General features: G+C 40.9%; 1 protein-coding gene across 1 annotated transcript; it reads left to right on the top strand.

The window, feature by feature from the left end:
- The first annotated feature begins 51 nt into the window (after window positions 1-51).
- Window positions 52-25,537, top strand: ERP27 (endoplasmic reticulum protein 27). Its single transcript, XM_059402653.1, has 7 exons — window positions 52-1,054; window positions 1,422-1,522; window positions 3,271-3,408; window positions 16,463-16,579; window positions 20,772-20,897; window positions 22,159-22,356; window positions 22,764-25,537. Exons 1-7 carry the CDS (start codon window positions 961-963, stop codon window positions 22,809-22,811), a joined length of 822 nt encoding a protein of 273 aa, XP_059258636.1. The 5' UTR covers window positions 52-960; the 3' UTR covers window positions 22,812-25,537.

The raw sequence follows: 25,537 nt of genomic DNA, 5'->3' as shown, positions 1-25,537 counted from the left end.
GACTGTTTACCTTTGTGAGTTTCCTAAGAGGGCATGTGGGCTGGACACAGGAGAAAAGGTATTTACATCACTGGAAACAGTTTGGTCTCCCTGTTCCAGTGTGATGAGCAGCAGATATTCAGAATATGAGTAGTAGAAATCTTGAGTTATTTCACCTTGTAATAGTTCCACATGGAACTTTCTCCCAAGCTTGAGACCTCTGTAACCCAAGGCCTATGGAAATCCCATCTTGGATATCCAAGGGCATCTGTGGGCTAAATCAGACACCACCTCTTTCCTGCTTATGATTTTTCAGCGTAATCCCATCACCTGGAGAATAAGATCCTATACTTTTTATATAATACCCCTTACAATCTGGCCTAAATTCAATTACTAATAGTTCTCTCACACGTTACATTTTCATCTCCATGTTTGGCTCTTTACACAAAACTCTCAGTCCACCTTTGTTGCCTGACAACAGCCTATTTATAGAGGACTTTGCTTACACATCCGCTGTAGGAAGAAAACTTTCACTAAACCCCACCACTGTCTTAAATGTCCTGAAGTCTGTATTCTCATAGTATCCTATGGGTTTCTCAATTTTTAGTCATGTCTTGTTTTATATTTATGATCCACTTGTCCATCTCTCACACTAACAGTCTAAGCTGGGACAGGCTGGATTGGATCTTACTTACCTTTGTATCCCTAGTGCTTAGATCAATACCTGCAAATATTTCCTTTTTTTTTTTTTTTTTTAAATCCATATGAATAGACTCCACTTTCTTCTTCTGGTTGCTTATGTTCTGAGATCCTGTCACAGAATTTGGTCTTTTATCTCAAAAGTTGAAGGTTCCCAGAGAGCCAGCTGCACAGTTCCCAGAACACTAACAGCACCACAGCCAATTACCAGGAGTGGGCTGCCCTGAGTTGGTCTCCCAAAAGACAAAGTCCAGGGCTTGGAGAAGGAGCAGGGAAAGAACAATGGAAGCTGACCAACCCAGACTCCTATTTCTATTATTTCTTTTCACATGGCGACTGTTCCCAGAAGTTGCTGCAGAAGTTCAGGAATCATCAGGTAAAAGAAAAAGCACTTGGGTGACCATACGGTGAAAATGTTATTAGGGGAAGGGAAGGGAACATGGGAGTGCCCTGGGTCCTTTTGCTCCAAACAAAGAACATTTCCAGGAAATGGAAAATGGATAAAGACCTGTGTTGCCCAGTGGAGAAAAAAGAAATCTAGGGTTGTCCTTCAGAGAGAAACCATAAGGTGGGGGCACCCTCCATATGTTAGTAAAACAATAAGGCTTTGGGATAATGGCAGTGCCCCCAGAGACCGTCATCTCTTTGGCCTTGGTATAGAGAGAAAAAGTAGAGATGCCCTCAGCATTTAGAACTCCTCCTCTCCCATACCTTCTGCTTCTCTCTCTCTCTTCCCTCTCTAGATGGTTCTGCTGCTTCTCAGAAACCCGTGTCACTCACAGATGTTCCAGCAACCATGGAATTCATTGCTGCTGCTGAGGTGGCCATCATTGGTTTCTTCCAGGTTTGTCCCTGTTTCTGTTCCCATAAAGAACCAGGAGCTTCCTGGCCCAGAGCAGCCATAACAGTCACCTGCTGGCCAGATGATCCTGCACTAGAAGTCAAGGGGTACAGAGTCTGTACCTCTCAATCGAGACCTCTCAATTTCAAGACATTCCCCGCCTCTGAATTATGTCTTTCTCATACTTGCTTCAGGAGTTCTGAGGTTCCTCATTATGGGAGTGCTCTGAATCTTAAATCTGTATCGGGACTGCTGAGGCAGGAATTAGAGTAAATCCAGCTTCTATCATCAGGCCACACAGTAGCCAATGGTTAATCTCTGTCTAAAGTCTTACCAAATAGGGAGTCCCTCATCCTTCTATCTCTCCATTTGTTCTGAAATGCTGAAAAAGGATGACCTTTTGAATATTGAAGGCATTAGCCGCCATCTTCCAGATGGGCTGCCTGGCTAATGAAAGCAGCCATACATGAAAGGGCACCACTCCGGCATTTTTATCTTTCTTTGAAGGTAACATCTGGTTATTCTCATTGATCAAGCCCTTGCTCTGATTGCAGACCTTCTTATCCATTTCCATTAATTAGGTACAACGCACCATCACCCTAGCAATTTTGGATACACAGCAAATACACACAATACATTGTCATTGACCAGGAAATGGCTGCAATGACATGCAGGTGGGGAGGAAGGCGGGGAGCCCATTTCTTGGCAATGAGAAATCGGAGCTGGAGACCGCAACAGCCACCCTCGGGAAGGCAATGAAAGTGGGAATGGAGGAATTTGCAATAACTTAAGCAGCCACCAGATGCCGTTGGTCATTTGATCCATGAGTAATTCCACACTAAGGAGAATTAAAAGGGGGGGGGAGGAGCCTAGATTAGCACTAGTTCGTAGCCTCGAATGAACTCCATACACCATCTCCAAGGAGCAAGATATCAACTCCCTCTGCTTGACCCCAGAGGCAAGGCTAGTCAGTGTCTTTTCTTTTTCGCACTTCCCCTCCTTGAGGCCAGAAAGATGTCAGGAAAGGATATGCTCCCTCCTGTTCATTGCCTGGAGCTGCTCTGGGCAAAGGTCCTCTGACAGCAGGGAAAATGATGCCAGCTTGTCAAGGAAGGGCTGGAGTCCTTACTCAGATGTGGCTTCCCTGCTCCCTCCTGCAGGGCTTTCTAGAGTCGGAACAGCCCAGGAATAGTATCTTCACGGGCACTATCTCAGGCTTAATGCAGGGAAAGGTGACTATTCTTTCACATCCACACAAATCTTTGTTAATAAAACCTCTAGGCTTCCATTTTAATTTCCTTTTTGCTTTTTTTTTCTTCTTCTTCTTCCTTTTTGGCCCTTTGACAGCACCTATTTCTTATTTTTGCATTTCTTCTTTCCTCCACAAATTGTTCCCAAAACTTTTGCCTACTCGAGTGGTCAATGACAATGTAGGCAAACTTTGCAGGCCTATATAATTTGTGGGCCCCTCTCTGCCAATAAATTACAAGCTTTATGATAAGGCCAGACAGAAGTTTCAGGCTGAGCTACAGTTTTGTAGCTACCTATTAGCCCACTCAGCCTGGAAAATTCAACAATCCCACTGTGAATTGAGCCTGCAGTCTTGGAGGTAAGTGCTGTTTCATCTGATTCGAAATCAAGTCTATGATTTTTTTTTTTTTTATGAGTAAGCACATTTATTCTCTATTTCTCTCCTCTCCAACATAATCCTGTGGGTTTTTTTTTTTTTTTTTTCTTCTTCTTGTTCTTAGGATTTAGAAATACCAGCAGTGTCCCTATTCCATAGTATGGTGCAAAACTTCCAAGACGTGTCCTTTGGAATCAGCACCGATTCTGAAGTTCTGGCCCACTACAACATCACCGGGAACACCATTTCCCTCTTTCGCATGGTAAGTTGGGTGGGCTGCTGGAGCTTTCTTTCTGTTTTTCCTTCGGTTATGGATTTATGAACTTGTGAGCCTAGAAAGGGCTCTTTGCCTTTAATACTAATGAGGGTGCCAGGGACCAAGGAATCAGGGACAACAATGACAAAGATGGCGGCTCCCCTGAAGTTTCCCAAACAGATGCTGTCATGAGGTGGAAGGAGGACTAGACTGATTGTCAAGAGGTAGGATTGCAACATGGTTTTGTCACTGACCAGACAAGTGACTTGCACAAGTCACTTGACATTTTTTAGCTTCAATTCCTTCATCTGTAAAATAAAAGAGTTTGACCGTGTCATCTCTAAGGTCATCTTGAGCTCCAAAATTTTATATTTTTATATCCTTGCGTGTTCACATACATTTACCAAACATGTATTGAACAACCACTGTGCCCTCTGCAAGATACTGAAAATAAAACATGTTAAATATGTTCTCTGTTCTCATAGGTCTTAAACTATAGTTGAGAATGTAAACATAGTTTACAAGTATCTACAATGCAAGTCGTTAAAAGGATAAATGAAATGTAGGGATTTTGGCAAAAAAAAAAATGATGAAGGAGACAACTGAACTGGGATTTAAGGGAAAGATAAAATTTGGACAAAATAGAGAATTCGTGTCCAAGGTGGGAATAACATCAAACTTAGGAAGCAGTGATCAAGCCAGTTTGACTGGATCTCAGGGTAAGTGTTTAGAGAAAATAAATATAAGAAGTTTGATTGAAACCATATTATGGAGAAATGTGAATACCAGGTTAGTGGGTTTACATTTAATTTGGTTGGCACTGCAAAGCCCTTAAAGCCTTTGGATCCAGGAGTAACATGAGCAGGAATGTGTTTTAGCAAGATGATTTTGGCAGTGATGGCTAGGATGATGGATTGTTAAGCAAAAACACAGGAGTCTAGAGGACTTTTGTTAGGCTGACAAAATCAACCATGTACTAAAGCTCGGAGCAGTAGAGTGGGGACAAAAGAAAGAGAAGAAAAGGGGGACCTGGGTGGTTTAGTTGGTTAAGCTCCCGCCTTAGGCTCAGGTCATGATCTCGGGTTCCTGGGATCAAGTCCCACATCAGGCTTCCTGCTCAGTGGGAAGTCAGCTTCTCCCTCCCCCTCTGTCCCTACTCCCTCCCCTCCTCCTGCTCCTCCCTTTGCTCTCTCCTCCTTCCTCTTCTTCCTCCTCCCTCCTGCTCATGAATGCACAAGCACACTCACATACTCTCTCTCTTTCAAATAAATAAATAAAATCATTTTTAAAAAATAAAAAAAACAAGAAAGTTAAAAAAAAAAAAAAAGAAGGCAGGTCCTGCTAATGGTCAAACATGAAATTTCTGGATAGGAGGCAAAGTTTAAAGCTGGAGTATGTAGGAATAGTGAGGGCATATACAAAAATAGGGATTTCTGATGCCTTATTAGTTGTAAAATGTGTATTGTTGGTGGAATATTAAGATAAAGATGTATGGAATCTACTGGAAATTCCAAATGGCACGAAAGATAAAGTTATCAAGATCTCTGTACAGTCCTTCCCCTTCTAGCTTCCATCCTATATATTTCAATTCTCATCCATATCTCTTTTAAATGTATTTTATATCCAGTGCCTCCATTTTCTTCAAGCTCTTAAATACCCTGCTATCTGACTTGTGCCCCACACTCCATTAAAACTGCTTTGTTCCAGGGCGCCTGGGTGGCTCAGTGGGTTAAGCCTCTGCCTTCAGCTCAGGTCATGATCTCAGGGTCCTAGGATTGAGTCCCGCATCTGGCTCTCTGCTCAGCAGGGAGCCTGCTTCCTCCTCTCTCTCTCTCTCTGCCTGCCTCTCTGCCTACTTGTGATCTCTGTCTGTCAAATAAATAAATAAAATCTTTGGGGAAAAAAAAAAACTGCTTTGTTCCAGTCAGCCTGGCTTCTATATTTCCAAACCCAATGAACACGCTTTAAGTCTTATCTAGGTAAACGTCTCTGCCATATTTGACATTATTGATTATCTCTTTAACATTCTTTCTTTCCTTAACTCCTAGGAACCTACTTCTGGTCTTCTTTTCTTAGTCTCCTTGAGACCTCTGTCTCCATATACACTGCTCCCTGGCCCCAGTGCTCTCCCCAGTCTGGATTATAGAATTCATGTTCCATAGAAGCCCGAACTATTTTGTTTACTACTTCAATGACAGAACCTTAAAAAAGTGTCAGTCATGCAGCAGGTGACCATTGTTTGTTGAGTGAATCAATGAATGAATGAATGTATTTTCCTTAGGTAATACAGTTCTTTTTGTTTGACTATTATGTGTCTGCTGAGGATCTGAAATGTTTTATCTCTAGCCTGGGACCTCTCTCATGATTCAAATGCTTGTTGTATATAACTATTTGGGATATTTTCTTTCAGCATTACAGCTCTAACATGTTCAAAACTGAATTTATGATCTGTACCTGCTGAGTTACGCTCTTTTCTTTAAAATACTTTTATTGAATGGCTATGTTCATCTGGTTTAATTTTTGCCAGTTGTACCTCAAATCTAATTGAAGCTATATTCCCCTTCACTCTTTCTACTTCATTCCTCATTTAGGCTCCTAGCATCTTTGGCATAAACCATTTCAATAGCTTCTTAATTATCTCCCTTTGCTACTTCGAATCCAATTTCTAGATTGGTATCACAATGAAGTATTTAAAATGCAAAGTGGACCACAACACTCCCTTCCTAAAAGCTCTTCAATATTCTCCATTTCTTACAGAATAAAACCAAGATATTTAATGGCACATATAGTCTTTTATGACCTGGCCACTACCTGCTTCTCTAGTCCCTTTTCTAGCACATTCCCATGGTAGGTTTTACCCTACCAGAGAGTGATGATACAATTCCATGACTTCACACAGGCCCCTCCGTAGCATGCCACCACCCTGACTGCCACCACCCCTGTGACTTAGCTTCCAGCAGCGAACTTCTCAGATTCCGCTGAGGCATTGCATCCTTCACGATGCCTCTGTGGAATCTTCAAATCAGCCTACCTGTGCCTCTGTACTTCTGTATCTCTATTTACATTTACCACTTTAAAGCACATGTTACGTTTCTCCGTGTCTGTCTCACCGAACAGTGACATTAGACCATGAGTTATCCAAGGGCAGGGACCACGACTCACTCACATTCGTACTCCAGAGCTCCACCATATGCCTCTGGTCATGAAGACACTCAGAAGGCTTGAGAAACTGACTCACCACCCAAAGTCCATCTGAGTCCCTAATCTTTTGCCCACCTGGACGGTAGCTGCAGGTCGTTCTTTCCACCATTGTGAAATAGGATTAAACCAAGCTCTTTGGTGAAAAGCTTTGGTTAGGCAGGTATGGAAGGTTAGACTAATGCCTTTCACGTGACTGCTGAAACCCTGGGAGTAACCCTTCCATAGGAAAATGCTAATCAGCTACACGTCCACAAGTTCTTTTCCCAGTTTGCTGTTTATAAATCTCACAAAGGCCTGATATAAAAGTCTTAGTACTAAAAAAATTTTTTTAATTAAAAATTTTAAAAGAATAAAGAAAGAAGTCTTCATGCTACCAAGATACACAAGTGAGGAAGAGAAACCGGTGCGGTTGCTTCCAATGTCTCTACTGGTTTTTCGATCTCTAATGGGTTCATTAGCCTGGCTTTCAGTGTATTCTTTATAAAGGCCTGTTGATGACTTCCCAGGGCTGCTACAGGTCTTTAGCAACAGTTTTTTGTTTACCACTAGTGTCGGACCTACTCTGAATGAACTCCTGGGAACCCCGTGGATGAGATCATTGATGTACCATACCAAAACCAAACACACCGGCTCCTGCCCTATTCCATTGGCTTGGTCTGGGAGAGGTTCAACCTATGCCAAGCCAGCTTTTAGATAAACGTACCTTTCTCAGTTTACACTTTCAAAACTTTAGTCCGTATTCTAACAGAATTATTATTTAGGAGTTTCAAATTACTTTTTCTTTTTCTTTTCTTTTTTTCAAGGAACATCAACCAAAACTATTTTTTAAACTGGGAAATGTGAGCCTGTTGCGAGTATCTTCAACTTAAATGTACAGTCCCTTCTGTATGTTTTGTTTCTTTGTTTTTAATTTTTTTTTAAGATTTTATTTATTTATTTGACAGACAGAGATCACAAGTAGGCAGAGAGGCAGGCAGAGAGAGAGAGGAAGAGAAGCAGGCTTCCGCTGAGCAGAGAGCCCAATGTGGGGTTCCATCCCAGGACCCTGAGATCATGACCTGAGCCGAAGGCAGAGGCTTAACCCACTGAGCCACCCAGGCTCCCTGTTTCTTTGTTTTTAGTGCCTAACTTATGATAACACTGTGCTAGGTGTTTTTCAGTGTTCTACCATTTAATTCTCAGAAGAATCTGATGAAATAATTATTATTATTCCTGCATTATCAGTAAGAACACTAAAGCTCCGTATTCTGTATTCTCACAACTATGGAATAAACCGACGTCTGATTCATACCCAGCTTTGCTGTCTCCAAAACACTCCATTTCTATGATACTGTAGTGACTTTCTGAAGTACTTAAGCCTGACGAAAACCTTTCTTTTTACTCCTAGATTCTATCAGGCTCGTTCTCCAGCCTATTTATTTAAACCTTCTCCTAAACCATTTCTCTATCCCCCCCTGGAACTACTTAAACCCTAGGATTATTTCTCAGGATTTAATCTAGACATTACATATTTTGGTAAAGAAATCTCAGGATGTAGACAGAGAATTTTCAATTTTAAAAACATATTTAGAGATAAGCTGAAATCACAATAAGTGGAAAAACAGTAAGACTGTAATGAGAAGACATGACTGGATGCTTTGAACTGTTAGAGCAGGGGCGCCTGGGTGGCTCAGTGGGTTGAGCCTCTGCCTTCGGTTCAGGTCGTGATCTGAGAGTCCTGGGATAGAGCCCCACATCAGGATCTCTGCTTGGTGGGGATCCTGCTTCCTCCTCTCTCTCTGCCTGCCTCTCTGCCTACTTGTGATCCCTCTCTTTCAAATAAATAATTAAATACAATCTTTAAAAAAAAAAAAAAGAAAGAAAGAAAGGTTAGAGCAATACGAAGCCAGCAAATGCTATATTCTATATATATAATGCTAAATGCTATATATATCATCCTCCAGAAATAGTGCGGGCCAACTATATAAATGGGATCAGAAAAAATTTAAGTCAGTGAAACAATAATAAGTTGTGTATGACAACCTGTTGGGTGTGTACGACAGCTTGTCTTTTGTGCATGTGACTACAGGTAGACCCTCTACCCTGACAGCACCCTCATTGTTGCCTCAATGGAGATGTAATCCTGGGTTGAATAAACCACGAGCCTGTTCTAAAATGGAATCTCAGATATTATTTGAATGTTTATCCTGCTTTGGGTTTCCTCAATCACCTCTATTTTAAGAAATATAATTAGCCTCACTCTGACCCAGTGGGATAGTAATGGAAACACAGTGAAGGCATTCTTTCATTCCTTGGACAGTTATGTGCTGGATTCCTATTATAAGAAATGCACCTTGCCAAACAAAGAGAATCAAAAGGAACTAGTGCATAAAAATAAGCTAATAAATGTTAGAAGTGAGATCTATCAAATTATTAAGTATTTTTTCTCAAGTATATGTATTACCAAATATATGGTGAGCTAAGCAGTTTGTAAAAACAAACCCAGGAACATGAGGGTATTTGTCTCACAAATGATTTCTCAGTGCTATTCAAGACATTTAATACTATAACTGTGGTGTAAACTAAGATGACTTTAATACATTTTATGAAAAACTGGGTACTTAATTAGAGAAATACATAGGAATTCAGAGGAATATTGCTGAACAGGAAAAACTAACCTATTGTAATGATACAGTGTCTAAAACATAAAATAGCCCACTTCAAATACTCTTGGGAAGATTCAAAATTATATTTTAAGGTGGCAACCCCTCTGGTTTACTTTTTCTGTTTTTCTTCTGGTGCCTCTTTTCTTGGGGAGAGAAAGAATATGATATCTCAAGTAAAATTCTTTCCAAAAACTGGAAAAATATGGAAAAAAAAAATTTTCCCCAGCTCTTGGTTTCAGGGTCGGATTTTCTGTCCACTGCATTATGCAAATAATTCCCTTTACAGAAGGGAGATTTCCTGTTCAAATGTTGTTTCCAGGAACCCTACACATGAATGTTCCAGAGTTTATTAGTTTAAGACATGGTGAACTAATCTGCCATGTTTCGTTAAAAGAAGCACTACAAACTGGAGAGACTTCAGAAGACTGGTTTTTATTAAGACTCTTTGCTACTTAGAGAATGTTATCACCCCTTAATATCCTTGGCCTCCAATATACTGCATTCCTGAAGTCCAGAAACACCTGGAGTGGCGGGCACTTCCTGTTCTCCCTGTTCTGGGAAATGGTGAGGGACTGCCTGGAAAAGAGCAGAGAGGGAGGGGCTCCTGGCCACAGCACAACTCGGTTAGCTGAGACGCGGCCACTAGGCCTGCAAGTTCCTAGACAAATAATCAGGAAGTATTTAGACACATGAAATATTAAAAAGGCCCCGGTTGGGATTATAATAATGATGATTTTGATGTTTGCAATTAGCAAAGCCTTAAGTGTGAAGGATACATTCCAGCTGGCAAAGCAGCAGCAAAGAGACTGCTCATTCTCTTTCTCTCCTGACTGTTACTGACTTGAGGAGGAGGATGGGAGGGGAGGGGTTGGGCAGAGACACCACTAGGAAGACTTTTCTCTTGTTTTGCTATTTCTGCCGTAAGCCTTCTGCTCAGAACTTTGTGAATATTAAAACAATTACATATACAAAGGGAATTCACATTTTTTTAAAGATTTTATTTATTTATTTGACAGAGAGAGAGAGAGATCACAAATGGGCAAGCAGAGAGAGAGGGGGAAGCGGGCTCCCTGCTGAGCAGAGAGCCCAAAGCAGGGCTCCATCCCAGGACCCTGAGATGATGACCTGAGCCCAAGGCAGAGGCTTAACCCACTGAGCCATCCAGGCACCCCAGGAGTTCACATTTTAAAATATTCCATTGTTTTGATTTTTTTCAAAATTCTTTTGAAGTACTTTTTTTTGCACCTCAACATTTATTTGTTTTATAACTTTGAGTTGAAAAGAACAGTCATAAAGTAATTACTCTTTTTTAAATATTTTATTCATTTATTTGAGAGAGAGTGTGAGAGAGAGAGAGTACGACCAGGGTGAGGGGCAGAGGAAGAGGGAAAAGCAGACTCCCCGCTGAGCAGGGAGCCTGATGGGGACTCCATCTCCGAACTCTGGGACAATAACCCAACCCAAAGGCAGAGGCCTAACTGACAGGTGCCCCAAAATAAAGTGATTAAATTGCTATTTGAGTGGGGGTGCCTGGGTGGCTCAGTTGGTTAAATGACTGCCTTCGGCTCCAGTCATGATCCAAGAGTCCCGGGATCAAGTCCTGCATAGGACTCCCAGCTTCTTGGGGAGTCTGCCTTTCCCTTTGACCTTCTCCCCTCTCAAATAATTTATTCACAAATGTATTTTAAGAGAATGACTGGGTATATCAAGAAGTAATATTGTTAACCATAGAGTGCGTTGGGCTTCTTAAAGGTGCATATTGCTTGAACAAAAGAAGAGAAAAATAGGCAATGGGAATCATCTTGGGAATGATGATAATGAACAATATCAGATTCCTACAGTTTAGTGACTTCAATTTATCTATGCCTGAATTCCCTCCTACATAAACTATAATGAGACTTACCTCTGACTTTGTTGGGTAGATTGGGAGAAAGTATCTTGGGGCCAAAAGGATGGTTCTAAGGGAAGATCAGACTGGGTAGGACCTATACTAGATAGCAGATCTAAGGGAAAGCGGTTGAGATGTCCAAGTGTTGGTGGCCCAGTGATCTCAAACTATTTTAGGCAACAGAACCATTCAGGAGCTAACATTTGTAGGCATAGTTGCTATGGGTGATAGAAGCATTATCTTGTGCCTTTATGGGCCTGAGTAGATTGGAGGAGGGGAATGGAAAACTCTAGAACAATGATGGACAATATGAAGTCTTATGTTTTAATATATCTGAATGTGGTGGAAAGGTAGCTCTAAAATGCAAATATGGGATAATGGACTAGGTAACTAGGTAACCCTTCCACCAAAAGCAATTTATTTTAAAAGGTGGTGGGTGGGTTTGGAGAAATAGCAAAAGAGAGAGAAATGTCTAGAGTAAGATCTAGAAAAGATGAAAAGCCAAAAAGAAAGTCCTGCATTGGGACTGTTTTTTGTCTGGGGGTCTTTTCCTACCAATTCTTGAAGCAATCAAGAGACTAAGAAGTTTATTCGTTTTTTGAGATCTTCAAAGAGCCAGAAAAGTAAATGGTGAAATCCAGAGCCCAGAAATGGAAGTAGGAGGTAGATTTAGTAAAACACCCTTTGCCTCACTTTGGACCCTAGAGGGCAGTACCCTAAGGACAAGGATGTACCATAAGTAAATCAGCCCTCGCAGGGTCTGCAATGGATTTAAATCATCTCAGTCCCTGAAATTAGATTAAGATGACCATATATGAATATATAAATTATAAATACCCATACATACGTGCATATATGCAGACACACATATACCTCTACACATACATAATTATACATGTATCATATATACAATCCACCCTTAGCCATGCCATAGTATAATAGCTGAAAGCCAAAGAAAAAGAGTAGGGTTAAAAGTCAAAGGGTAATACTAAATTTCACAGATAACTTCTCAGTGGAAAGAAAGGAATGCTACATATAAAGAATTAAAAGAATTATATCTTGCAAAAACTGAAAGAAAGTAACTGTCAACTTAGAATTCTACCTCCAGCAAAAATAGCCTTCAAAAATAAAGCTGGAATGATGATATTTTAAGCAACCAAACTGAAAGACTATGCCACCCAATAGATCTTACTCATACTAAAAGTCATTCTCTGGGCAGAGGGCAAAACATCCCTATGGGAGCTCAAAAGTGCAGAAAGAAGTGACGAGAAACTGAAATATAAGAATGTGCATGAGTGCAAATGTATACTGACTATATAACAATAATAATAACATCTTGTGAGATTTAGAATTAAAATGTGCTATAATAATCACTGGTAAGTCTTCAGTATGGAATCAGGGAATGGAGTTGGAAGGAGGAAACCTGTATTAGAATGTTCTAATGTCTGCATTGTCCAAAAGGAGACAAAATTACCAGTTAAAGTTAGATTCGGATACCTAAAGAATGCATGTTGTATACTGTATGCTGGTGAACCTCAAGAGTGACTCTGGCATGTGTAACTTCTAAGCCAACGGAAGAAAAGAAGGAATAATATAAAGTGCTCCATCAATTCAAAGTAGTCCAGAAATGAAAGAAAGTGGGATTTGGAACAGGCAGAAATAAGAAATGCTGATGGAATTAAATGTATGAGTACTTATACAAATATAATGCAATCAAAAGGCAAGGAAGACTGGATTAAAAAATACAACTCTGTGCTTTTTACAAAAGACAGATCATTTTTAAACACAGGAACACATTTAAAATATCTAGGTTAGTTTAAAATAAAGGGATAAACCCTATGATCCAGCAAGTGCACTTACTAGGTATTTACACAAAAGATGCAAAATTACAGACTCAAAGGGGTACATGCACCTCAATGTCTGTAGCAACATTATCAACAAGAGCCAAACTATGGAGTGAGCCCAAGTGTCCATGGACTGATAAATGGATAAGGAAGAGGTGGTATATATATATCACAATGTGCTATTACTCAGTCATCAAAAAGACTGAAATCTTGCCATTTGCAATGATGTGGTTAGAGCCCAAGTGTATTATGCTAAGTGAAATAAGTCAGTCAGAGCAAGACAATACCATATAATTTTACTCATATGTGGAATGTAAGAAACAAGACAGATGAACATATGGGAAGGGGAGGAAGAGAGAGAGAGAAAGAGAGAGGGAGAGAGAGAAACAAACCATATGAGACTTTTAATGATAGAGAACAAAACTGAGGGTTGATGGAGGGACATAGGTGGGAGATGGACTAAATGGATGATAGGCATTAAGAAGGGCATTTGTTTTTTGGTTTTTTTTTTAAGATTTTATTTATTTTATTTGACAGAGAGAGAGATCACAAGTAGGCAGAGAGGCAGGCAGAGACAGAGGGGGAAGCAGGCTCCCTGCTGAGCAGAGGGCCCGATGCGGGGCTCAATCCCAGGACACTGAGATCATGACCTCAGCCGAAGGCATCGGCTTAATCCACTGAGCCACCCGAGCGCCCCTAAGAAGGGCATTTGTGATGAGCCCTGGGGTATTAAATGTAAGGGATGAATCACTAAATTCTACTTCTGATATCCAATATTACACTGTCTATTAACTAACTAGAATTTAAATAAAAAAATTTTTTTAAAAATTCCTACCTAAATTTTTTTTTTAAGTGAAAGAATAGAGCTATAACATGCAAATACTTCCAAAAGAAAGCTGATTTAACATATAAATGCCAGACAAAGTAGTCTTTCAGGCAACAAGAGGTAAAGAACGATATTTTATAATGAAACATATTTCAGTTTGGCCAGAAGATGTAACAATTCTAAATTTGCATTCATCTAATACATGGCCTGAGAATATGTAAGCAGAAACTGACAGAATTATTTTTTTAAATGGCTAAATTCACAATGAAAATGGGAGATTTTAATACTACTCTCTTGATAGAATAAACTAGCTAAACATATCAGTAAGAATACAGAAAATTTGAAGTACAAAATTAACCAAGTGAGCTGCTAGTATATACAGAATAGTGTATTTGAAAGCTGCAGAATATACATAATTTTAAGGACATTTATAACATATAAAGAAGTTGACAAATGATATAAGTAAAATGTAGAAATTAATAACAAGATTAAATTAAGAAACATACTTCTAAATAGCCAATAGTTTAGAGAAGTAAGAACGGGAATTGAAAGACATTTTGGACTGAATGATAAGAAATCTACACATAAAATTAATGGATGCATTTATAGCCCTGTAAGGGGGAAATGTGTAGATTTTAATGTACAGTTTAGAAAAGGAAAATGATAAAAATCAAGGCTCTAAGCATCCATTTTATAGTGAGAAAAATGAGGTCCAGGTGGATTTCCTATCCATTGTAAAAGATAAAATAGTAATGTTTCTGGGAGATAATATAAGAGAATATATTCATGACCCTGGTGTGGTCTAAGATTTTTAAATAAAACAAAACAAAAACACACACCAGCTATAAGGGAAGTGATTGATAGCTTCAACTACATTGAAACCACCTTCTGTTTATGAGCAATAACATAAATTCCCAGTGAGGAAAGATAATGCAATATAGAAGCAACATAGGGCCCACATATAAAATATATTTTTAAAAAAATCTTCAAACCAGCAAGAAAAAGAGAGACACTCAATAGAAAAATAGGCAATTGATTTGTATGGACACTTCGTAAAAGAGAATATACAAGTGGTTACCCAGGGAAATAAAATTAAAACCACAATAAGAGACACCTGGGTGGCTCAGTCAGTTAAGTGTCTGCTTTTGGCTCAGGTCATGATCCCAAGGGTCCTAAGATCGAGCCCCAAATTGGGCTTCGTGCTCAGCCAGGAGTCTGCTTCTTCCTCTGTTTCTGCCCCTTCTCCCCACTCATGCTCTCTCTCTTGCTTGCTCTTTCTCTCTCTCAAATAAATAAATAAAATCTTTAAAAAACACACACACAGTAAGACACCACCCCATATTGACCAAAATGAATACAATTAGAAAAGCTGATTATAGCAAATGTTGGCAAGGTTGTGGAATATTGGGAGCTTTCAAGCAATATAGGTGCAAGCATAAATTATTATCTACTTGAGAGAACAGTTTGGCATTTTTAGTTAGTTGAAAATACGAATGCCCTCTAATCAAAAATCCCAGTCCAAGGTGTGTGGTCAACAGATATTTACCATGAACAAGAGTGTTCACTGAAGCATTATTTCAATAATCAGAAACTGGAAACAGCCTAACCTATCATCAGTAGTAAATGAATAAATAAATATTGCATATTTATACAATGGGACACTATATAGTAAGGAAAATGAACGAATTTCAGATGCATGCAAACACACGGATGACTCCTAAACAGAATGTTAAACAAAGAAATGAGGTACACATACCAAAAACACACTGTTTGTTTCCACTTACATAAACTTTAATAAAGAAAACTGAACCATAGGATCAAAAGATGCATCTTTAAGTGGCAAAGCTATAAAGGAAGGATTGAAAATGGTGTCCATTAAGGTCAAGAAATGGTCGTGTTTGGCAAAAAAAAGAGAGATAGACCAAGAGCAGATTATGGTTTAGAAGGGAAGACAGAGGGCCTCAGGGATTCTGGCAATATTCTATTTCTTTACCCAAATGGTGGTCCCATACTGTTTGCCCTATAATGATTTTTACAACCTGATTTTTTTTTATATTTTCCATTTTGTGTTTTTTTCTATATGTGTGTATTATTTCACATTAAAAGGATACATGCATACATACCTCTCTGCATACAGACATAAAATCTGATTATGCAAGCGGATCATCTTGCCTTCCGGTTAGACTTTAATCTATTTACCTCAGCTTCAACGCCAGAAGTTTACCCCAGCCTACCCCACTAAACTTGTCTCTCTCCTACTCACACTTAACATCTACTGTTACAGTCATAGCAAACTAACTGCAGCTTCCAGAACATGGCAGCTCGCACCTTTCTGCCTTTTGCGAATACTGTTTTTTAATTTACAATTCCCTCCCCATCCTCACTCACCTGACTTTTCAAGAGTTGCTTCTTCCTGGAAGTTTTCTTCTCTTCCTGTAGGTGACATATGGGCCTGCAATTCCCCTGTGATGACATTTCTGTTCACTTCTTTGATTCCCACAGGACAGTGTTCTTTGAAAGCAGAGAATATTTCGTATGTACCTTTATGTCTTTTGAGCCTTAGTCAGTGCCTTATGTGTGGTAGATGGTCTAGAAATATTTACCAACGAATGAATAAAAACAACAGTGACAGTTTTATCCTTTCTGTGTTACCCAGGTGGATAATGAAAAACTGGATTTAGAGAGCAAAGACATTGAAAGCATTGATGCCACCAAATTAAGCCGTTTCATTGAGATCAACAGCCTCCACTTGGTGACAGAGTACAACCCTGTGGTAAGCAATAGCACTTGTCTCCAGACCCTTAAGTTCCTGTGTCACAGAGGGTACTTGTCTCCATAGTAGAGATCCCTTCCTCCAGGAGTTCCAATCCTTTGACCAGTAGCTGCCATTATTGTCGTTTATGTTGCTATCCTTACTACTACCCTTTATGCTTGACGGAGTTGTCCCTATTCAAAAAAGAAAGAAACGGAGTTAAAAAACTTTAATACCCAGGGACGCCTGGGTGGCTCAGTTGGTTAAGCAGCTGCCTTCGGCTCAGGTCATGATCCCAGCGTCCTGGGATCGAGTCCCACATCGGGCTCCTTGCTCCGCAGGGAGCCTGCTTCTCCCTCTGACTCTGCCTTCCACTCTATCTGCCTGTGCTCGCTCTCGCTCTCTCTCTCTCTGACAAATAAATAAATAAAATCTTTAAAAAAAAAACAAAAACTTTTATACCCATCAGGGGGTGCCTGGATGCCTCACTTGGTTGGATATCCGGGTCTTGGTTGCCGCTGAGATTGTGATCTCATGGGTTATGGGTTTGAGCCCCCACATCTGGCTCTAAGCTCAGCATGTCTGCTGAGGATTCTCTCTCTCTCTCTCTCTCTGAGTCTGCTTGGGATTCTCTCTCCCTCCCACATGTGCTTTCTCTCTCTCTCTCTCTCTCTCTCTCTCTCAAATAAGCAAGTAAGTGTTTTGGAAGGAAGGAAGGAAGGAAGGGCGGACCCTTAAATACCCATCAGACGACTAGTAAGAAAGAGAGCCAGAATGCAAAGTCAAGATGACCGATTCAAAAACGTCTGAGTTTTGCTGCCTGGGAGGGCTCACTAAAGGCAACTCATCCAAGCCATCCTCGAGACCACACTTTTCAACAAAATCGCAATCTCTGCTGAAGGTCCACGTTTTTCCAAAAGCATCCAAGACCAATACATTGGCAAAATACAATGAAAGTAAATTAATAGACAAAATATTAAAAAACAAGGCCCACTGATCACATATTTGGATGCCACAGCAATGTAACATTCTGTAAAAACTTGTAAAACCTTCCCCTACCTGCTAGTGGACCAGTAACTGACAGCTCCGGGCCTGGTACCTCCTGCGCATGCCTAGACCCTCCCCGCGGTGGGCTTTCTCTCTAGGTTGGTCCTCTTCCGGTGTTGCGCGCTGCGTGCAAACCGGGCCAAGGCGAGGATCCACCTGTTCTGATCATCTTCTGCTCTTCTAACGCTCTACAGCCTCTACAGGTACTTTCTGTGCCCAGTGTTTTACATTCCCTGGGGCAGATCGTAAAGTGATAGAATATTCATTTCCACTGGCTTCCTCAGTTCAGAAATGCTGTACGTTCTCTACTAATATGACTTGAGAATGCACGTCTTGACTTTGAGAACTCCCAAAGCTATTTGCCCGTTTTATAGAGGAGCACATTTAAGATCCAAGTGACGTGTCTGGGATCCCATAGTAAGCAGGAAAGGCACCGTGGATGGCAGGCAGTTTCGCTGATGCATTAGTTTCTATTGTCTATTTCCATTTTCCAGGAGAAGAAAACAGGGTTCCGAAAAGTGGCCTAACTTCCTCAGGGCCATATGACGAGCTGTTCAAACTTCAGACACAGCCCTTTGCACTTGTCCCTGCTTTTTTTTAATGACTCGTCTGTCTGACTGAATCCTGTGGTTTTTCCTTTGCCCCACACAGCCTTCAATGGGAAACACCCCTTTTCCTGTTGACTAAATTTTTGTCCACCTCTCACACCACATTTGTCTTCATGGAGTAGTGACTCCATTTCCACTTTTGCTAAGATTCCAAACACATGCACCCCAGCGGTGTTGGCAGCAATAATCAGTCATTTTTCTCCTAGACTGTCATCTTTCTCATGATTATGTCTGTAGAGGTCAGAGTTCCTGGGTTTCTGGCCCCAGGGTCCTGGAGTTCTGCACACAAATGAAGGTAGGGGCGAGGACTGGTCTTCCTGAGCTCTTAGGACCGGGCTGTCTCGTCTCTTACAAAATACTGACACTGTTTTTAAAATCCACATTAATAGTGAAGGCAAATCACATCAAGAAGAAAATAGGTAAGAATTTCTTTAGAGAAGCAAGTCCAACTTTTACTGTGACTTTTTCATTTCCCAAAAATGATATTTTTCTCATTTGGAGCCCTGCCCCCACTACCATAGCTATTTCTTACCTGCTGATGATGCAGAGGTTTGCACAGTGACAATGATGAGGCGGAATTCATGACCTTGTATTAAGCTGGCTCTATGCTATTTTTTAAAAGATTTATTTATAAATTTGGTTGGGGGAGTGGGGCCGGGGCAGAGAGGGAGAGAGAGAGAGAAAGAGTCTTAAGCAGACACTGCACTAAGCATGGAGCCCAATGCAGGGCTTGATCCCACAATCCTGAGATCACAACGTGAGTTAAAACAAAGAGTCAAAAACTCAACTGACTGAGTCCCCCAGGCACCCCCACCCCCAGCTGTATACTCTGAATGCATACACTCAATACTTGGTTTCAGGGTGAAAAATTAGACTGTGTCTATTAAGATTAAATTACTCACTTCTGATTAAAAATTCAATTTAATTTAATTTAAAAATTTAAAATTTAAAAAATATTTTAAATTATTATATTAAATTAAAATTAAATGCCTTCTGCTAAGACAGCTATACCTTTTGACTCCTTAGCTTTGATTTCTTGAATTCCCAAAAATATCCTCCATCTCTGCCATGGGAGGACAGATGCATACCTTACATTTTAGTAGCAGGACTTAGTAAAACAAGAGATGGCTGTTTAACATCTGGTCTCCCAAATTTACAATCTAAGCACTGGCTTCGAACTCCAGGAGAAACTTTGGGAAAGAACTCATTGAACCCTCCTTGCCTACAGGTTGGCCAATAGAGCTGGATCACTACAGAGCAGCGTGTAGCTTCCAGAAGCCTACCTAGCTGCTGCCTTTCCCATCATCCTGGAACTCTGTCTTGACAGTTCATTAATCTTCTGCACTCTCCCTCTTCCCGTACACATGCCAGTTTTACAGCAGCACTTTCTGCATTTAGGAGGGAGAAGTGGGGAGCGATGGGATTTGTTTAAAACAGAGACACATGAAACAAGCCAGTGCCATTGTTCACGCTCTCTCCTCATCCTGGCTCCCCTTCATCACCAACAACTTCACAGGAAATCACCCTCTCTCATCAGCAAATAAAGGGCCGATGCTTCTGGTCTCCTGAAGGGCTTATCTTTTTGCAAGGTTGAGGTAGACAGCTTCCGGTGGAGTCGGTTTAGATGGGGTGTTGCAATGAGCTATATGCATAAGGCATATCCTGATGGTGGAGAGCCTGGACTCTGGAGCCAGACTGCCTGGTGTGACTCCCAGGCAGTCTGGCTCCAGAGTGACTAGGAGAGTTTGTGCCTCGGTTTCCTCATTGATAAACCTGAAACTTTGAGGATTCCATTAGTTATATATAAAGACCCAGAAACAGTGCCCAGCACTTGAAAAGCATTCAAAGGTGTATGTGATGGCTCTTGGAACAGGAAGAGGGACTGATAAAAGTAACCAAAGTGTGACATGGTGTATTCATTGTCCATTGATGTATAACAGCTTGCTTCCAATGTATCAGCTTAGAACAGTAAAAGTTGATTCTCTCCCACAGTTTCTGTTGGTTAGCAGTTTGGGAGTGGCTAGGTTAGGGGCTTCTGATCTTGAGGCTCCTGCCATCCTGGGTCAGAGAGGCAGTCATCTGCAGGTTTGACAGGAGCTAGGCGATCCACTTCCGGAGGCTGCTAAGTTAGAGCTGGCTGTCAGTGGGAGGTCTTAGCATTGTGCTGTCTGGGGCTCTTCACAAGACTGCTTGATGTCTCACACTGGGACTGGCTTTCCCCAGAGTGCATTACAGAAGAGAGAATAAGCAGAATAAGGCGGAAGCTCCTACATCACCTATGACTTAACCTTGGAAGTCACGCGCCATCGTGTCTGCAATATCCCTGTGGTTATTCTGCTCAGCCTTATCCAGCGTGAGCAGTAGGGAGCTACACAGTGGCATGAGAGCCAGAGGCTGAGACCTTCTGATGGCCAAGTTGGAGGCCAGTTGCCATTTGTGTTATGGGTGGACAGCTCTCATTCATATTTCTGCCTACTTATTTACTGGGTTGCTACTTATGTGTGTTTTTTTTTCTCGTTGTCTCTTTCATTCTACTATAATACACTTCAATTTGCCAGACAGCAGTTGGTCTATTTAATAGCATGATCCAGATTCATCTTTTACTGATGATGAACAAGGCCTCCCCAGAGTATGAAGAAAGTCTGCACAGATACCAGAAGGCAGCCAAGCTCTTCCAGGGAAAGGTAAGTCTGAGATGGGAGATACCCTTCTAAGTACTCAGTACCAGGACAGAGGACACTGAAAAGGGGAAGATGGGTCCAGGGAAATTAGGTAAATGAGGAAAGTGAGTATGTTTAAGAGATAACAAAGTAAGAATGGGGACATAATGAATCACACTACTCTGATTTAAAATTAAGGGTCGGGGGGTGGGAGGTGGGGGTACCAGGTGGTGGGTATTATAGAGGGCACAGATTGTGTGGAGCACTGGGTGTGGTGAAAAAATAATGATACCGTTATGCTGAAAATAAATAAATAAAAAAAATAATAAAACAAAATTAAGGGTCTATTTTATACTGTTAAAGACCTATATAACCATATTTTCCCTTGGTGGGAAGTCTACATTTTTTTCCTGCATTGAGAAGTGGAGAGAAAAATAGAGATCTGAAAATAAAAATCCCCTATTGGCCACAATGTATTTATTCTTTGCCATAACTTCTTAAAGTTTTAGACTCAGGACTTATTTCTCATGTAAAGCACCTATCACGTACCCGGTGTCTACTAGATATCCAATAAGTATTTAGTTCTGCTCCTTCTCTACCTTGTGCAGCTCTATTTGGTATCACTGAAATAATAAACCTTCGACCGCCTCAAAGCCACTTCATTAAACTGGAACTTTTCAATGTTGACAAGTGTCTGGTAGTAACATAAACTGGCTTTCAGGTGACTGTTACTCTAACATGGGAAGTTTTCAGTGTTTCTGAATGTAAATCATCTTCTAACAACATTCTAAAGGTTTCTATTTGGCGTAGAAGGTTTGATTTAATTATGTTAAATAGTTGACATTTATCAGGCATTTACCAAATGCTGAAAACCGTGCTGGACATATTAAATGGATCCTCTCCTTTAATCTCCCCCAACAAAAGCCTGTTTTGCCAGTGAGAATACTGAGTCTCAGAGAAGCTGAGTAACGTGCCAAAGTCACACAGCTAGAGAGTACCAGAAGCGAAATTTAAAATGCATTATCTGCTTCCAACCATTAGGCTATACTTGCATATTTAGCTAATCACTAAAGCTGTTTCCAATTCTGTGTTCTTAAAATTAAATAAACCTGATCAAAGGGATAAAATACCAAAGCAGAGAAACTCATTAAAGAAGAAGAAACTCATTAAATTATAGGGCACAGACCACAAGTTCAATCAGTGTAAACAGCAACAATTATGAGGTGTCTCTTTCTCCTCTGGACCTCAGATTTTTTTTTCCCCTTTCAAACCTCTCCAACTGCAGATTCTTTTTATTCTGGTGGACAGTGGTGTAAAGGCCAATGGGAAGGTGATCTCATTTTTCAAACTAAATGAGTCTCAACTGCCTGCTTTGGCAATTTACCGGACTCAGGATGAGGCGTGGGATACACTGGCCATTACAGAACTTTCTGTGGAGCGTGTGCAAAACTTTTGTGATGGATTCCTCAAAGGGAAACGTCTGGTAAGTGGAGACTTCAGGTACAGCAAGCTGAGTTTTCCTCTCTGTGTCCTCTTATTTCCTGTTAAGTAAAAAGTCTTTGAGCTTTACTGGTTTTGATTAAGAGCAACAGTACATGGGGATATACGGCGGAGAGGATCGGGATGCTTGCCAGGGTAGAGAACAGAACTACACATGCGTCTTTGAAAACATCTCGCATATTCGAAGGAGCTAAATTTGGGGTTTTACCATTCTGTTGACATTATTAATGGGAAACAACCCAAATTCCTATATACTAGAGTTCATGAGATAAAAATTAAGGATGGATTTAGGGCTTCCAGGAGTCATTAAATAGCTCAGTTTGCTAACCTCGGAGCTCAAAACCAAGCGTGGGTTCCAAATCTAAGTAACAGTGTCATGATGTTTTTCAGAGAGAAAATCATGCACCAGAAGAAAAGACTCCAAAGGTGGAACTCTGATCTCTCCCTGATACTTCTGCATACTACCAAGTATTTACATGAAATTAAAAAAAAAGGCAACTCGAACCTCAGAGACAAGAAACGACAGGATCACCAAGCCTTATACACACACATATGCACACACACACAGAGCTCTCTGGGTTTTTGTTTTTCCTTAAAATCTCATTTATCTCCTTATCCTTTCTTTTAAATTGTCTACACTCTCTCACTACCCATCCCGTCATCTTCTACGCATTCACATTGTGTAGTCCCATACTGAATGGCACCTTTAACAGACCTCCTGTGATACCTCTTTGAATGGGAGACATTTCTGGAGAAGGTTTTTCTGATTTGTCACTTCCTATTGAATCTGCACACTGCACAGGTCTTACATGCACCATAGATTCTGTCCTTTTAATGGTTAGTAATGGGTAGAAAACTCTCTTCCTAAGCACATGTCCCTTTCTAACTCAGGGCCAGGAACAAAAGGACAGTTTTAAACACCTTTCTGGAATTGTCTTTTTGCCAGAGTCAAATGATGTTTCCAAGTCTCCAAACTCAGCAGAAACAGGCTATGTAAAAAAAAAAAAACCCTATGCTTGTTTAGCGTTCCTAACTCCCATGTAAATCAACAATTGCCCAGTGAATAAAAAGCAATAATGTTATAGGAGAAGACTGGCATCTCTTTGCAGGCTGAACCTTTGGTAAATACCCAGCTGCCCAATTAAGCAGTAGGTATCTCCTGCTTTGGCACCCACTGTTTAGTGTCCGGCCACGAGCCACTAATGTGTTATTGTTAACTTCGTGGGTGGGAAGGGAGGTGGGTAGAGACCATCCTGCGTGAGGATTGGTATAAATGTGGCGATTGAAAGAGCTGGGAATCAACTTAGGTCAAAGGTTGGGGACTAGGTAAGGAAGGGGCCACTTGGTGCTGGGGCCAGCTGGGGCTAAGGGTGGATTATTGCAGGTGCGGTGGGTAGGGCAGCCTATGTGAAGGACAGGGAGAGTCTGGTCAGCCTCTCTGGCCCCCAGGCTGTTACTGTCAACACACAGACACTACATTGTTCCCAGGAGGCCCTTGGCTCTGAAGGAAAGAGCCTAAGTGCGGAAGAGCTGAAAAAAAAACAGTGTATACCTAAGGACTAGTCCAAGGGATGAACAGGGAGTGAAAGACTTAGTTGTTTCTTTCTGCGGGGAAAACTCCACAGCCTCTGAGCTGGGAGTGGGCAGCTGGCAGAGGCTGTAAAGCTGGAGTGCATGGCACACCTCTCAGCAACAGGAGAGTGGTACACTGTGGGGAGGCCATCCAGCCCATCCTCGGGGCTGCAGGAAACCACTAGTCTCTCGCTGGAGGCTACAAAATAGTCCTAGGGTAAGCACATCCCAGAAGCCTCCCTTTGATCCTGAGAACCAGTGCTCTTGACATTTACAGTCAGGAAATTCTTCCTGATACCCAGAGGAGGTCCTCTGGCCACACAGACTCGTTTCTTCTCACCTGTTGCCCATGGAGATTCGTAACAGGGGCCAATCCCCGCCATCTCCAAGCGACACCTCTAGTGCTTGCCAGTTGCCCTTGACCTCCTGATCCGTCTTCTTTTCTCCATACCGCCAGCCCAGCTCGGCAGCCAGCTTATTTCCAAGTCACTTGATTGGCTTTCTTATTTTTCTCTCTTCCCTCTTTCTCAACTTTCCTTTTTCCTTCTCATTTTTTTTTGTTTGTTTGTTTGTTTAAAATGGAGGATTTTAAACCACTATAGGAATTTGGCAGAGGTTAAAAGACAAATTCCCAAGAGTTATATTTTGTTCCACATTGGGTTGATTTGTCAAGTATTTTCTTTAAAGTATTTCCCCCAATAACTATGGTCAACACTGACCATGTCTTTATAGGGCATTTTGCTGCTTGATGACATGTGATAGCAACTTGATTACATACTGCCTTTTTTTTTTCTTATTTTTATCTTTATTGTATTGAATTGAATTGTTCCTTCAGTCTGTGGGTCCCCAAAACTACAGGATAGTTTTGCCTGTCTTCTTCACAGCCAATCTGTTCTTTGTAGCTCTGATGATTCATGACCAAAGAATGGAACTCTTACAGAAAGAAGAGATATCTAAAGTTTCTCATTCATTCACTAGATATCAGATTTAGGATTGTAAAGTGCTTCAATTTCTAGATCTTCTCTATCTTCGAGAAATATCTTTCCTAAGATTCTACCTTCATTTCTCCAAGGCCATGTTATTGTTGAAATACCTAGGTATATCTTAACTACTTTTCACTACGGACTCATTTTTTTTAAAGATTTTATTTATTTATTTGACAGAGATCACAAGTAGGCAGAGTGGCAGGCACAGAGAGAGAGGAAAGGAAGCAGGCTCCCTGCGAAGCAGAGAGACCAATGCAGGGCTCGATCCCAGGACCCTGGGATCATGACCTGAACTAAAGGCAGAAGCTTTAACACTGAGCCACCCAGGCGCCCCTGGACTCATTTTTTAAAGTAAGAAGAAATTACCATACTTTTCTTTAAGGTGTGAAGGAAGCCATGATGTTCTACAACAGAACTTTGTAAAAGATACTGAAGGATTTGGAAGACTTTGATAGAAGGCATAGAAACAGGGCACGATTCAGAGAAATCCCAGGAAAATTGATGTTTGAGTCTCATCTCTTCCGTGTATGTGGTTTTGTGACCTTGGAAAACACTGTCTTTGAATTTCAGTTCATTGAGGATAATAAAATGACAAGATTTTTTTAA

This window comes from Mustela nigripes, chromosome 6 (genome assembly GCF_022355385.1).
Source record: "Mustela nigripes isolate SB6536 chromosome 6, MUSNIG.SB6536, whole genome shotgun sequence".
NCBI lineage: Eukaryota > Metazoa > Chordata > Mammalia > Carnivora > Mustelidae > Mustela > Mustela nigripes.
The sequence above is the reverse complement of the archived record's forward strand: the minus strand, read 5'-3'. Positions and strand labels throughout refer to the sequence as shown.